General features: G+C 47.1%; 2 protein-coding genes across 2 annotated transcripts; both read right to left on the reverse strand.

Annotated features, from left to right (window-relative positions):
* Positions 1 to 110: 110 nt before the first annotated feature.
* On the reverse strand, positions 111 to 5,560 carry LOC139302110 (solute carrier family 22 member 2-like). Its single transcript, XM_070925699.1, has 12 exons — positions 5,207 to 5,560; positions 3,843 to 3,890; positions 3,642 to 3,745; positions 3,333 to 3,487; positions 2,799 to 2,967; positions 2,297 to 2,411; positions 2,091 to 2,191; positions 1,801 to 2,015; positions 1,249 to 1,357; positions 1,048 to 1,160; positions 643 to 742; positions 111 to 241 (listed from the first exon to the last, which is right to left on the reverse strand). Exons 1-12 carry the CDS (start codon positions 5,558 to 5,560, stop codon positions 154 to 156), a joined length of 1,671 nt encoding a protein of 556 aa, XP_070781800.1. The 3' UTR covers positions 111 to 153.
* Positions 5,561 to 6,817: 1,257 nt separating this feature from the next.
* Positions 6,818 to 12,017, reverse strand: LOC139302114 (solute carrier family 22 member 2-like). The gene is made up of 11 exons (XM_070925704.1): positions 11,616 to 12,017; positions 10,520 to 10,623; positions 10,238 to 10,392; positions 9,952 to 10,120; positions 9,372 to 9,492; positions 9,010 to 9,110; positions 8,628 to 8,842; positions 8,432 to 8,540; positions 7,718 to 7,830; positions 7,425 to 7,524; positions 6,818 to 6,992 (listed from the first exon to the last, which is right to left on the reverse strand). Exons 1-11 carry the CDS (start codon positions 12,015 to 12,017, stop codon positions 6,899 to 6,901), a joined length of 1,683 nt encoding a protein of 560 aa, XP_070781805.1. The 3' UTR covers positions 6,818 to 6,898.

Below are 12,017 nucleotides of genomic sequence, written 5' to 3' on the forward strand. Positions count from 1 at the left end.
TTTGGTTTTGGGATGTAAAAGGGAAAAAAGAAATAAAACTTAATACGAAGGACATGGGGAAGTCTTGCTTTATGGAAAATGTATCAGAACACTTACTTCCTCGTTGTGAGCAGAGGTCAATATATTGTATCACACACACACACACAAAGAGAGTCACACAGCCGTCGTTTCCTTGTCGTCCGTCGGGTGTGATTTTAAAGGTTTCGTCACCTGTTGGTGCTCCACGACATCTTTCTTTTTCCTGGGAACAAAAATGATCTTCTATTAGTCAATTAAGAATCATTACATCTGACACAAGCGCATCATCTTTCTCACGCTTACTTAAAACTTATTGGTAAACGTCGCAAATGAACTATGACGTATAATCCAATCAGCGACTTTATTCAAATGACAACTACAACAAACATGTTTGGCCAGTGAAGGAAAATAACATCATACATTAATGTCAGTTGTTGATGTTACATGATGTACTGCCGTATGCGAGACTATCCCAACGCTAAACTATCTCACATTAGTTTCACTTTTTGAAAGCAGGACTTTTACTCGTAACGGAGCGTTTTTTATACGCTCGAGTAAAAGATCTGAACGCTTGACGACTTCCGTTCCAACATTCTTTTTGGGAGAGTCGCGAGATGCTCTCACCTGTTGGGAAACTCGATGTCGTCGATGGTCTCGGGGAGAGGGACCCCCCTGGTTTCAGGCAGCAGCAGCACCAAACCTCCGGCCGCGAACGCGACCGCTCCTGTATGAAACGCAACGTGGCGATTTTAAAGCACTGACATCCAAACAAGGGCATCGCAGCGCTACTAACAAACTCTAGTCAACATTATAACAAAGGTGGAGTGGTTTTATCTCAACGTGTAGAACTGCAACAGGTAAGAGTGCCTTATTTCTTACTTTATTAAGATGCTCTACATTCACCCTTTGTCCAGTGGAAGTAAACCCTGGTGGTAATAACCCCAAAGTAAAGGCACACGGCAGCGAACCCAACAACGGCGGCATCGCAGGACGATAAAAAGCTTGAACGCGATGACGTCAGAAACCCACCAAAGACGATGAGCGGCAGCTCCAGCCAGATGGCAGCCAGCCTGTAGAGCAGGAAGGGAGACACGATGCCCCCGACGTCGCACAGAGTGGAACAAACCGACACTCCCAGGTTCCTGTATCCGGTCAGCCATTAACCATTAAAGATTCTGCCATTACACGGTATATTTTAGAGCCATTCAGAGGCGATCAGCTGGAGCTCACCTGACGAACGTCGGGTAGAGCTCAGTGTTGACGAACACCACCATCTCAAAGGCCATGGTGATACCCAGCCGGCCGATGCAGGCCACCACCGTCTTAAACCAGAACATGCCTGCAAGGACAGAGAGAAACGCTTAGACGTACCTATTCCTTAGATGGAACATCTGAGCTGGAGCATACGGATAACATTTAATAGATTTGTAACGATAAAGAGGGTCTTTTTCTCATTATGAATTCTTGCACCGATGACAATGAGACGTCATGTCTTGAAGACTACCATTCATTTTCTTAATAGTGAAGCTTTTTTTCCCTCACAAACAAGTAATTCAATGTCATCCAATAATATTGGATCAAATGACGCCCAAACCAAAACAAGCATGTTTAAGGAAGTCATATATTTTTACTTTTATGAATTTACATCAGGCTCTTTCGGGTCAGTGAAATAAATAAAGAGTCTACTTTTGAGTTATGTTTTAAAAACGGACTCCAGGTTTAAGGTGCTGCGAGTGGAAGCCTAACCGGCGTGATTTAAGAACAGAAAAATGTTCTTCTCACTGTCGGGAATGAAGGCAGCGATGAAGCAGGAGGCTCCAGCTACGATGTTGGCGGAGGCGAAGGGAACGCGCCGGCCGACGCGCTCGATGGTGAAGAGGATGAGGAAGGCAGCGGGGAACTCCACCAGGCCGGAGATGAGGAAGTCGACGTAGACATTTCCTCCTGTTATCCCCACCCGCATGACGAGGCCTTGATAAACCACGGCACTGGTGAACCTGCAGCGATGGAAAGGAGAAGATTCAATACCTCCCACATTTAGGGGCTGGTTGGTGATTTTAGGCGAGTCTCACCAGTTGAACATGAGGATGGCGGTGTGCTTCCTCATATTCGGAGTTCTGATCAGGTCCAGCAAAGAGGCGGAGGAGGAGTCGCCCTCGCCCTCACTCAGCGTCTGAAACAAGCAACCATGATACAGTCGATCGCAAAATACTGGAAAGCAGTAGTTGTTTGCTTTCAGGGGGATTGAGACGTTAAGTAAAGCGCAGAATCGGTTCACCTCAAAGTTCCTGGAGAGTTTCTTCTTGTTCTCCTTGGCCATAGCTTCAACGATCTCCAAAGCTTTTGGGGAATCGTTCTGTGAGATGAGCCACCTCGGAGACTCGGGGATAAACCTGTCACACAAAACCACCTGGACATTTTCTCAGCGACCGTTTCGCACCAACCCACGGGCGAACGGACGATCTGCGCTTGTCCTCTAGCTTAGTCGAATGTTATTTCATGACGCGAAACATACCAAGAAACCCATTAACCTTAGCGCATTCTATGATACAGCAGAAAAACAGCGGGGAACGACTGGAGACAGAGATGGGGGAACAAAGGTCCCCTGGCCGGATGTTAAGCCAGGGGACATTGTGGTTCATGGTTGGTGCCACCTTAACCCCTAGGCCACCAGGCATGGTGGGCGTTCCATGGTTGTCAGTGCTTCAGAGTGTGACCAGGAAAATCTAACAGATACCGAACAGATACAGAGCAGAAAACAAGAAGGTGAAGTTTCTTACCAGTAGTAAGTCAGAAAGAGCATGTAGGGTGCAGTGATGACGACCTGCAGCCAGCGCCAGGAGGTGATGAAGTAGGCGAGCGGCGGGAGGATGAGGATGCCGACACTGAAGAACATCTGGTACAATATGCCCACCGTCCGTCTGTACTCCACTCCAACAATCTCTGTGACTGATGGAAAGACAGGAAACTGTAAAAAAAAACAAAAAAAAAACAAGTGGACACAGATCTCTGCAAAAGGGGCTAAAGGGGAAGGGGGGGGGTCCACCATGATAAAGTGCCTTCTAGCGTGCCCTTTCAGTGGAGAAAAGTGATGCAGGGCCATATAGGCTGTCACATAATAAAATGGCTGTAATCTTAACCAGGTTTGGAGATTTATTTATTTCGCCTGCGCCCCCTCAGACGGTCTCCGCCACTGCCTAGAGACTTCAGGTCATGTTAATCATTTCGCTGGTCAGTTAAGTTACAATAGACGTATTGGTTGAGACGCCTCCGAAGAAAACCAATTTTCGGTAAACATGGAAAGTCATCATTACGCAGCACGTATGAGGCCATCCAGCCCCCTTTGACCGCGAAGCCAAAGACGGTCCTGAACACCAGGACGGAGATGTAGTTTGGAGCCACAGCCAGCGCGATCCCCGAGATCAGGTTCAGTATGTTGGACGTGAGGAAACTGATCTTCCTGCCAAACCTGCAGAAAGGAAGAGAAGCAACAGCTGGCGAGGATTCAATCTGCGAGGGGGAAGGGGTTGACAGGAAGCGACGGAGGTCCAGTAACTTGTCAGCCAACCTGACTGCCAGTCACTTACAGCAGGTGCAGCTCAAAGTCAAGCTCAGCGCCTCACCTGTCAGCAAAGTAACCGAAAGCAAAGCTGCCAACGAGGAAGCCCACGTTGAGAGTGGACTGGTACATGTCCGCCAACCAGCCGTCCGAGCACACCAGGTTGAACTGAGGCCAAAGGCGGAAAAAAAAAAAGGTTACACGTCTACATACACAGCGTCTTCGTGTGTTACGTTGGTTGCAGTGCAGAGGAGCACTGACCTACCTCCGTGACAAAAGACTTCCTGCCTTCATACTGATACTCCCAGCCACTCTTGAAGACAAGAACACAACATTTGCATTTTAATACAGACAGAAAGAGAGAAGGGGCCCTTTCTGATCAGACTCTGGTCAGTAAAGTGCTGTATGTCACCACACACCAGCACCACATGGCAACAAGAGGATATTTACACGACACTTCCATCGCAACCTTTCATTGTCATGTTCTATGAGGGAGGGTGGGTTGTTAAAGAGTATTTTTTTCAGTATTCTTTCATGCGTTTTCTCCTTAACAAGCTGTGCTGAAAAGAAACACCACTCGTAAAATGAGATTGACACCTTTCAACCTTGCACAGATCATTTATTATGTTTTTATAGGAGTAGAATATGAAGCAGGTTCAGTTTGATCTTTCTGTTAATGAACCGGATTGTCTTACCGTATAGGACCGTCATGGGTTTTCATCTGGGTATCCAGCAGGTATACAGTGGCACACTGACAGAAACCAAAGACGTGTCGTTTCTGAATGTTAGTCTTATTTGTTTTTATAGTGTGTGTATTATGTTTGTTATTACCTTAACTTATGTGCAAAAAATGTTGTTACGAGTTGTAAGAGCTCCGTCTCCCTCATGTCCTTGTGTGTCTCATACAAAGTGCCTTAAGAAATCTTTTTTTTTTATATAGTATTTTTGTTTCCTTTGTGTGTGTGTGTGTGTGTGTTTATCCATACTGGATGCTATCTGTTGTATTCTCTTGCTCTACATCTTGAAATCCTTCTTCAATTAAACATACTTGACAAAAAAAAAAGAAGAGATATTTATATGACTTCAGGGTCACATGAGCGGACATTACTTTGAAGAAAGGAAAAAAAGACACATACATGAGACATTCCTTTGCCACAGGTAAAATCTTACAAGGCACTTGATCGCTTTCAATATGAATCCCAAAGGCTGCTGCGGAGAAATCCCGTCTTTTTAAACCCTTTATCCTCTTAGAAATACACTCATGAATGTTACCCAATCCTTGAAATGCGGAAGAGTTGGGGGGTTAGATGAGAAAGATTGATGAACCCTCTTACCCGGATGGTAAAGCCGTAGCCGGCAGCTGGTTAGCTTAGCTTAGCTTAGCAAAAACAAGGAGAAACAGCTAGCCTGGCTCCGTTCAATGGCAACATGATCTACCAGCCTACCAGTACCTGTAGATCCCACTCATTGACATATTTTGTTTGTTTGTTTAAATGGGGGGGGGGGGGGGGGGGTATCTGAGATCTGTCCCCAAGAAAACATAAATTAGGACCAAACCACCTGAAAGCTTTCTACGAATTCTACTCCAGAGCCAACAGCATCTACTGAGATCAACCTCAGAGATCTCACCTTGCATGCGGTAACTGGAACCTCAGTCAGGTTCAGGTCTTGCGCGTCGCAGGTGAGCGCCGTGGCGTTCCAGTCCACGTCGTACTGCTCGCAGCTGCTCTGCTGCAGCACCCCGGAGCTGTTGACCAGCGGCACCGTCAGCCGGCGGCCGTCTGCCAGGCTCCAGCCGCACGCCTGCCTCCTCTCCGCCACCGCAGGGTCCCGGCACCAGTGATCCGGGGTGAAACCCTGGAACACGATGCCGACGTACACACCCGCGAAAGGCAAGGAGAGCAAACAGAGCAGGGCGAAGACTCGCCTCTGACAGCGGCCAAAACTCCCAGCCTCCTCCAGGAGGTCATCAAAGGTCGCCATCACCACTCTGATCCGAGTTCTCCGTGTTTAAGATGTCAAAACCCGCCGAATGTTGTTCAGCTCAGGACACCACAGATGAGTGTGAGGCGGCAGTAGACTGCTTTAGAGATTTTGGACTCCTCCTCACTAACAAGGTCGATCTGGAGCTAAAGTCCAGAAAGGCCAGTTGAAAACAGTTAAAATGCTGCAGCGGAGGTGAAAACATGTTACTGTTTAATGGAGTTAAACAGAGAACGGCGGAGGAATTGTGCAATCACTGAATGAACCTGAACTGAGCTCGAGCCAAAACAAATTCTCGAATAGTATGCTTGAAGTGCGCTAACACAGATGGTTATCTCCCACTTCCTGAAGGCGAGGCGGTGATGTTCAATCTTAAAGCTTTCTTACAAAGACGTTTTCTTACAAACACAAGGACAAGCGACTTTACACTAACTGGTGGATAGTTGCATTCACCCCACTTTAGACGTATGTCCATGGCTTAAGAATAATATCTTATTTTGAAAATGGTTTCCGAGAGCAAGACCTTGGTTAAAGTTACAATCCTCAAAATATTCAAGCCATGAAACTGCGTCGTTTCTACCGCTTTGGTTGGTTGGTTTCAGCAACAGCACTGCACTCTGTAATTACCGCTCTTTCTGGTTATATTCATGGTTTGTGGCGGAGTCTGCCACCCCTGGGCCGCATTCAAACTTATATTAGCCTGGCTGTTTACTGTTCACTCTCCTACAGTCGTGTCAGAGCCGTTTTAAGTTACTGCTGATGCTAACCCGACCTCTTTTCCAACTGCTGCTTCACGTGAAAACACAGGGTGGCTTTTATTGTGAAGGAATCACAGGAAACGCAATGTATTTGTTCATTGAAGATGAGCCTACAAAACAAGGCAATGGTGATTATTTTTTTTTTTTGACAGCAGATCAGCTTTAAATATCGCGGGGCGTAACAGAACAAGTAGCTGCTTGACGAGCGTCTGCTGCACTTGCCGTTACCATGGTAACAACGGATGTCGCAAGTCTTAAAGGTTACAACTTCAAGTGTTTTCATTTAAAAAAAATACACGATATTTGATAAATAACTGACTTAAAGTCCAATTTGTGTTAAAAGAAAACTCTTTAATACTTTAATAATGTACTTAATAATAATAATAATAGTTCTAACAATATAATAACATCACCCAACAAAGAAACTTAACAGCAGTTTCATTTAAACTCTACAGAACCCAATATAACTGGCTACACAGTCAAACAAAAATCAAAGAATTGAATTTTTTCATATAATCTCATACATTCACAAGCAACAACGTCGAACAACGTAAATAAATACTTTGGTCACAGAAGGAGATCAAACGGTCGCTGGGTCTTTGTTGGTCGACACGTCGCTGTTGGGCAGCAGGTTGGCCAGCTGCAGGTTCTCCTGTTCAGCCTTCTCCTTCCTCCTGAAACAAAAAGACACGGCGTACGTTAAGCGCAGGCTTGTGTGCAATATGGAAGTGATCAACAGTCATTTTTGTGAGCTTCCAGCTTCTCTCATGTGAGAACTTCTAATACACTGAACATCTTTGGGGTTTTGGGGTTTTGGACTGTTGGTCGGACAAAAAACAAGGGAAATTATAACAAGCATTTTTCACTAATTTAAGCCACTTAGTGGACGAAACGATTCATCGAGGAAATAATCTGCAATGAAAAATTATCCTCAGTTGCAGCCCTAACCTGGCAGATGTCACTGAGAAACATATGACAGCATCTTCGACATAATCTGTGAGAAACTGTATCCGGAATACGTATACACACACATATACATACATAAGACACAAAGCCACATGCACAACACCATGGACTGTGCCAATAAAGAGCACCATCAGACTCACCTCTCCGGGAACTCGATGTCGTCGATGGTGTCGGGCAGCGGCACACCTCTGGTCTCGGGAAGCAGCAGCACCAGACCACCGGCCAGGAAAGCCAGAGACCCTGCACAACACACCGACAACGCATTCTTAACTTTGATAAACGCGTTCCTGTACAACAGCTGGCTTCCCCAACAGTGTGTAAAATACGGCGAAAGCAGATTGAAGCCCTGCTGGGACTGGATTTAACATTTTCTGATCATTTCATTTCAGACCGCAACAGATGTTCTCGCCCCATAAATGACATGAAAACCCACCAAAGATGATGAGCGGCAGCTCCAGCCAGATAACAGCCAGTCTGTAGAGCAGGAAGGGAGCCACGATGCCCCCCACGTCGCACAGAGTGGAGCAAACCGACACTCCCAGGTTCCTACAGACAGGAGAACAAAGGGGTTGTTTCCATACAGTATTTCAAAGTGATAATATGCACATTTGCACACACACACAGTATATTCATTTCCAAAGCTTTCCCCTTCCGACACTCAAGAGATGCATTTCTACATTTTCACCTTTTGTGTGCATTTTAAAATGCATAGGTTTAGCATTTTTTACTTGCTAGCTTTTAGCACGATAACAAGATAACATTTAATAGGGCAGTGTATTCAATTGAATCGAAAAATACATTTTTACTCTGCTGGCATTTTTGCATGCTATGTTAGCATTTATCCATTTATCTCATGTCCAAACAGCTGAGGCTAAAAGCTGGGCCGTTAGCGTGAGCAGCAATAGCCACCACGGCTGAGCAGAGTCAATCCAATATCAAAATGACAAGAAGGATTAGAACGCTTGTCAGCCTGCAGTATGCCGGTGGAGTATTGCGGACCACACCTATCAGTGAGCTGGGTGTGGCCGTCAAGGTGAGGCTTCTGTGGACAATAAGTGTGTTCAGTCTCGGCTTGGTGACATTCTGCAGAGTGCCTCCCTCCCCAAACAAACAGAAGTGGGGGGTGTGAGCAGTTTGCGCAGTTCACCTGACGAACGTCGGGTAGAGCTCAGTGTTGACGAACACCACCATCTCAAAGGCCATGGTGATACCCAGCCGGCCGATGCAGGCCACCACCGTCTTAAACCAGAACATGCCTGCAAGGACAGAGAGAACCGTTCAAAAGCGAAAGCTTTTAGAGAACCAGGAAATTAGAACCGGATGGAGTGTCGCCTGCGACTCACTCTCGGGAATGAAGGCAGTGATGAAGCAGGAGGCTCCAGCTACGATGTTGGCGCAGGCGAAGGGGAGACGCCTGCCGATGCGCTCGATGGTGAAGAGGATGAGGAAGGCAGCGGGGAACTCCACCAGGCCGGAGATGAGGAAGTCGATGTAGACGTCTCCTCCCAGAATACCCAGCCTCATGATCAAGCCCTGGTAGACCACAGCACTGGTGAACCTGGGGGAGACGGAGGGAGAGTGGAACAAGATGGATGTCAGAACACCAGTCTGTTTGATTTTGTCGCTAACAGTCGGTCAGCTAATGAAGTGAGCTGCCGGTGGTGATTTAATTTTCCACGGAAACATAGAAATGATCACCTCGAACTACAAAGCAAAGGTACTCACCAGTTGTAGCTGAGGATGAACGTGTGTTTTCTCATTTTCGGAGTTCGGATCAGGTCCATGAAGGAGGCGGTGTTGGAGTCGGCATTGTCGTCGGCCAGAGTCTGCAGGATCAAGCATACACTTTGAGTAAAAAAAAACTAAAATAAATAATAATGACATTCCAAACACCGTTCACTGTTCACATCTGTAAAGCTTTGGCTTTCATTTTCTCAATAAAATAAAATAAAAAGTGGGGGATGGGGCATGTTTGCGAGTGTCTCATCCTGAACTTTATTTGAACGGACTCCTATAACCTGCCCTGGTGAACCGGACACAGTCCCATCTGGTGGTCTTTATGTGCGTTTGGTCTTGGCCAAACCGGCAGCTACCTCGATGTTCTTGGACAGGGTCATCTTGTTCTCTTTGGCCATGGCCTCGGTGATCTCCACAGCTTTGGACTTCCTGTTCTGAGAGAGGAGCCACCTCGGAGATTCTGGGATAAACCTGCGAATACGAATACGTTGGTGAAGCCGCGGCGACGGACCCGAGCCTGCACCGGCATTTGAACAACACATACAGCGTATGAACTTTGTTTTTAAATCGAGGAGGATTCAAATTGAAATGTGATTTCATCTTGGCACTAATGCAAATGTGTTTTTTGCAATCAAACAAGGTTTTTGAACATATCTTATGGTCCGATGGATCACAAAACTAAGGGAAAAAACGAAGCATTTGACCAAAAGTGTTCAAGCTGTACACGGTATCTATCTTTTCAGGAGTCCTGGTGTCCGATACAGTACTGGTGAGGGCAACATGTTATTTTTAACCCCTATTGAACATTTATAAGTAGTATATAAAAAAATAACTATACTATAATGGAGTTCTAAGCAGATATGAGGACATTTGAAAGATATTTCAATCAACTGTAACTCCGTAACTGTTGTATGAGCGAGTGTTTCTCACCAGTAGTAGGACAGGAAGAGGATGTAGGGGACGGTGATGACGACCTGCAGCCAGCGCCAGTCGGCGATGTAGTAGGCGAGCAGAGGGAGGAGGAGGATGCCGACGCTGAAGAACATCTGGTAGATGACTCCGACGGTGCGTCTGAACTCCACGCCCACGATCTCTGTGACTGACAAGAAGAAGACGAAGACGAAGCAGAGAGGTTTTCACGGACATTGAATGGCGCTGGAGTCGAGAGCCGGAAACAAGGAAGAGGAACGTTTGTGAAGTCAGATGTTGTTCTTACTCAGCACGTATCCGGCCACCCAGCCTCCTTTCACGCCAAACCCGTACAGCGTTCTGAAAACCAGCAAAGACGTGTAGTCCGGCGCCACGGCCACCAGGATTCCCGCGATCCCGTTCATAAGGTTGGACATCAGGAAGCTCATTTTCCTGCCAAACCTGAGCACATGGCAGACAGTGACAACATCAGTCATTAGCCAATCAAAATGAAACCTGGAGGACAATTCAGCGCCTTTGAGTGATTCGCCAACGATAAAAGCAGACTAACCGAATCCTAATGACTTACCTGTCGGCCAGGTAGCCAATGGCGATACTCCCGACCAGGAAGCCCACGTTGAGAGTGGCCTGGTACATGTCCACCAGCCATGCGTCTGAGCACACCAGGTCAAACTGGGGAGGACAAGCAAACCCGTCATCCCTCTCTCAAAGTTGGATGGTGTCAAGCTAGCCCGCGTTTGTGACGTTGCCGCATTTATTTAAAGGACCTTGAAGTGGCGGTACAAGAAAGACAACTACGAAGAACACCCGTGGTTCAGCTGCATCTCGCGGAGTTGGATGAGAAGACCGACGCCGCTCTCATGTCTGTGTGTTCAGTATGGAGGTGTAGCTAAGGGGGGGGGGGGGGGGGGGTGATTAGCATAACTTAGCATAAAGACTGGAAGCAGGAGGAAACAGCTACCCAGCACACAAACGAGATACAACAATGTGGTTGGCACATCTTTTAACTACCCGTTTGCCCCTGCTTCCGATAATTATGCTAAGCTAAGCTAATCAGCCCCCTGGCTACAGCTCCATACTTGACATACAAACATGAAAGTGGTGTCAATCTTCTCGTCTCACTCACAGGCAAGAAAGCAAATGAGCCCGTTTTTCCAAAATATCGAACTATTCCTCGAAAGCAACCGATTCTACAGCTATCCGATCTCAAGAAACGCCGTCGAGAAGAGCCAGTCAGAACCCTGTGAGGACAAGAGAACTTTTGTCTCGTCATTCATTCATGTGTTTGTGTCACGCTTGCGGATGGCTGTCAGCGAGCCAGCTTGTCAAGGTGCAAACCTCCCTCTGGACTGGAGCCGGGCCCAGTCAGGAAAACAGGAGGAGGACTGTAATGGGATTGGTGATCTGGCCAAAGCAGGCGCATGTGCGGGGTTAGGCGTAAACCAAAGTGTCTTAAATCTCATCTGGATTTTTTTTTTTATGTGGATATGAGACACTTGAAAGTCCATGCGTGAATGGGGCCAAAAATGCAACACATTGTGGCCTTAAGTGTTGAATTACACACATATACGTGTATACAACGTACTAACACAGCCTCAAAACTGTTTTTTTGTTTGCTTACTCCTCTCATTGTACGTGTTGTATTATTTCCCCTTGTGACTTACCTCAGTGACAAAGGACTGCCTTCCCTCATAGTCGTACTCCCAGCCGTCTCTGCAGGCGGTTATGGGAGTTTTGCTGAGGTTCAGTTCCCGCGTGCTGCAGGTGAGCGCCGTGGCGTTCCAGTCCACCTTGTACTGCTCGCAGCTGCTGTGCTGCAGCACCCCGGAGCTGTTGACCAGCGGCACCGTCAGCCGGCGGCCGTCTGCCAGGCTCCAGCCGCACGCCTGCCTCCTCTCCGCCACCGCAGGGTCCCGGCACCAGTGAGTCGGTGTGAAACCTTGGAAGACGATGCCGACGTACACGCCCGCCCAGGGCATGGACACCATGCACAGCAGGGCGAAGATACGCTTCTGACAGCGGCCGAACTTCCCGGCTTCTTCCAAGATGTTGTCAAAACTGGTCAT

This window comes from Enoplosus armatus, chromosome 19 (genome assembly GCF_043641665.1).
Source record: "Enoplosus armatus isolate fEnoArm2 chromosome 19, fEnoArm2.hap1, whole genome shotgun sequence".
Lineage (NCBI taxonomy): Eukaryota > Metazoa > Chordata > Actinopteri > Centrarchiformes > Enoplosidae > Enoplosus > Enoplosus armatus.

What these genes read in the sequence shown, in the direction of transcription:
- LOC139302114 (XM_070925704.1), bottom strand. Translation starts at nt 12,017, where the DNA reads ATGACCAGTTTTGACAACATCTTGGAAGAAGCCGGGAAGTTCGGCCGC. An exon ending in GGTGGCCGGATACGTGCTGA is followed by an intron (nt 10,121 to 10,237) that starts GTAAGAACAACA and finishes TCTTCTTGTCAG; the next exon opens with TCACAGAGATCGTGGGCGTG. An exon ending in CCAAGAACATCGAGGTAGCT is followed by an intron (nt 9,111 to 9,371) that starts GCCGGTTTGGCC and finishes TTGATCCTGCAG; the next exon opens with ACTCTGGCCGACGACAATGC.
- LOC139302110 (XM_070925699.1), bottom strand. Translation starts at nt 5,560, where the DNA reads ATGGCGACCTTTGATGACCTCCTGGAGGAGGCTGGGAGTTTTGGCCGC. An exon ending in AACTCTCCAGGAACTTTGAG is followed by an intron (nt 2,192 to 2,296) that starts GTGAACCGATTC and finishes TGCTTGTTTCAG; the next exon opens with ACGCTGAGTGAGGGCGAGGG. An exon ending in GCTGCCGCTCATCGTCTTTG is followed by an intron (nt 743 to 1,047) that starts GTGGGTTTCTGA and finishes CGTTTCATACAG; the next exon opens with GAGCGGTCGCGTTCGCGGCC.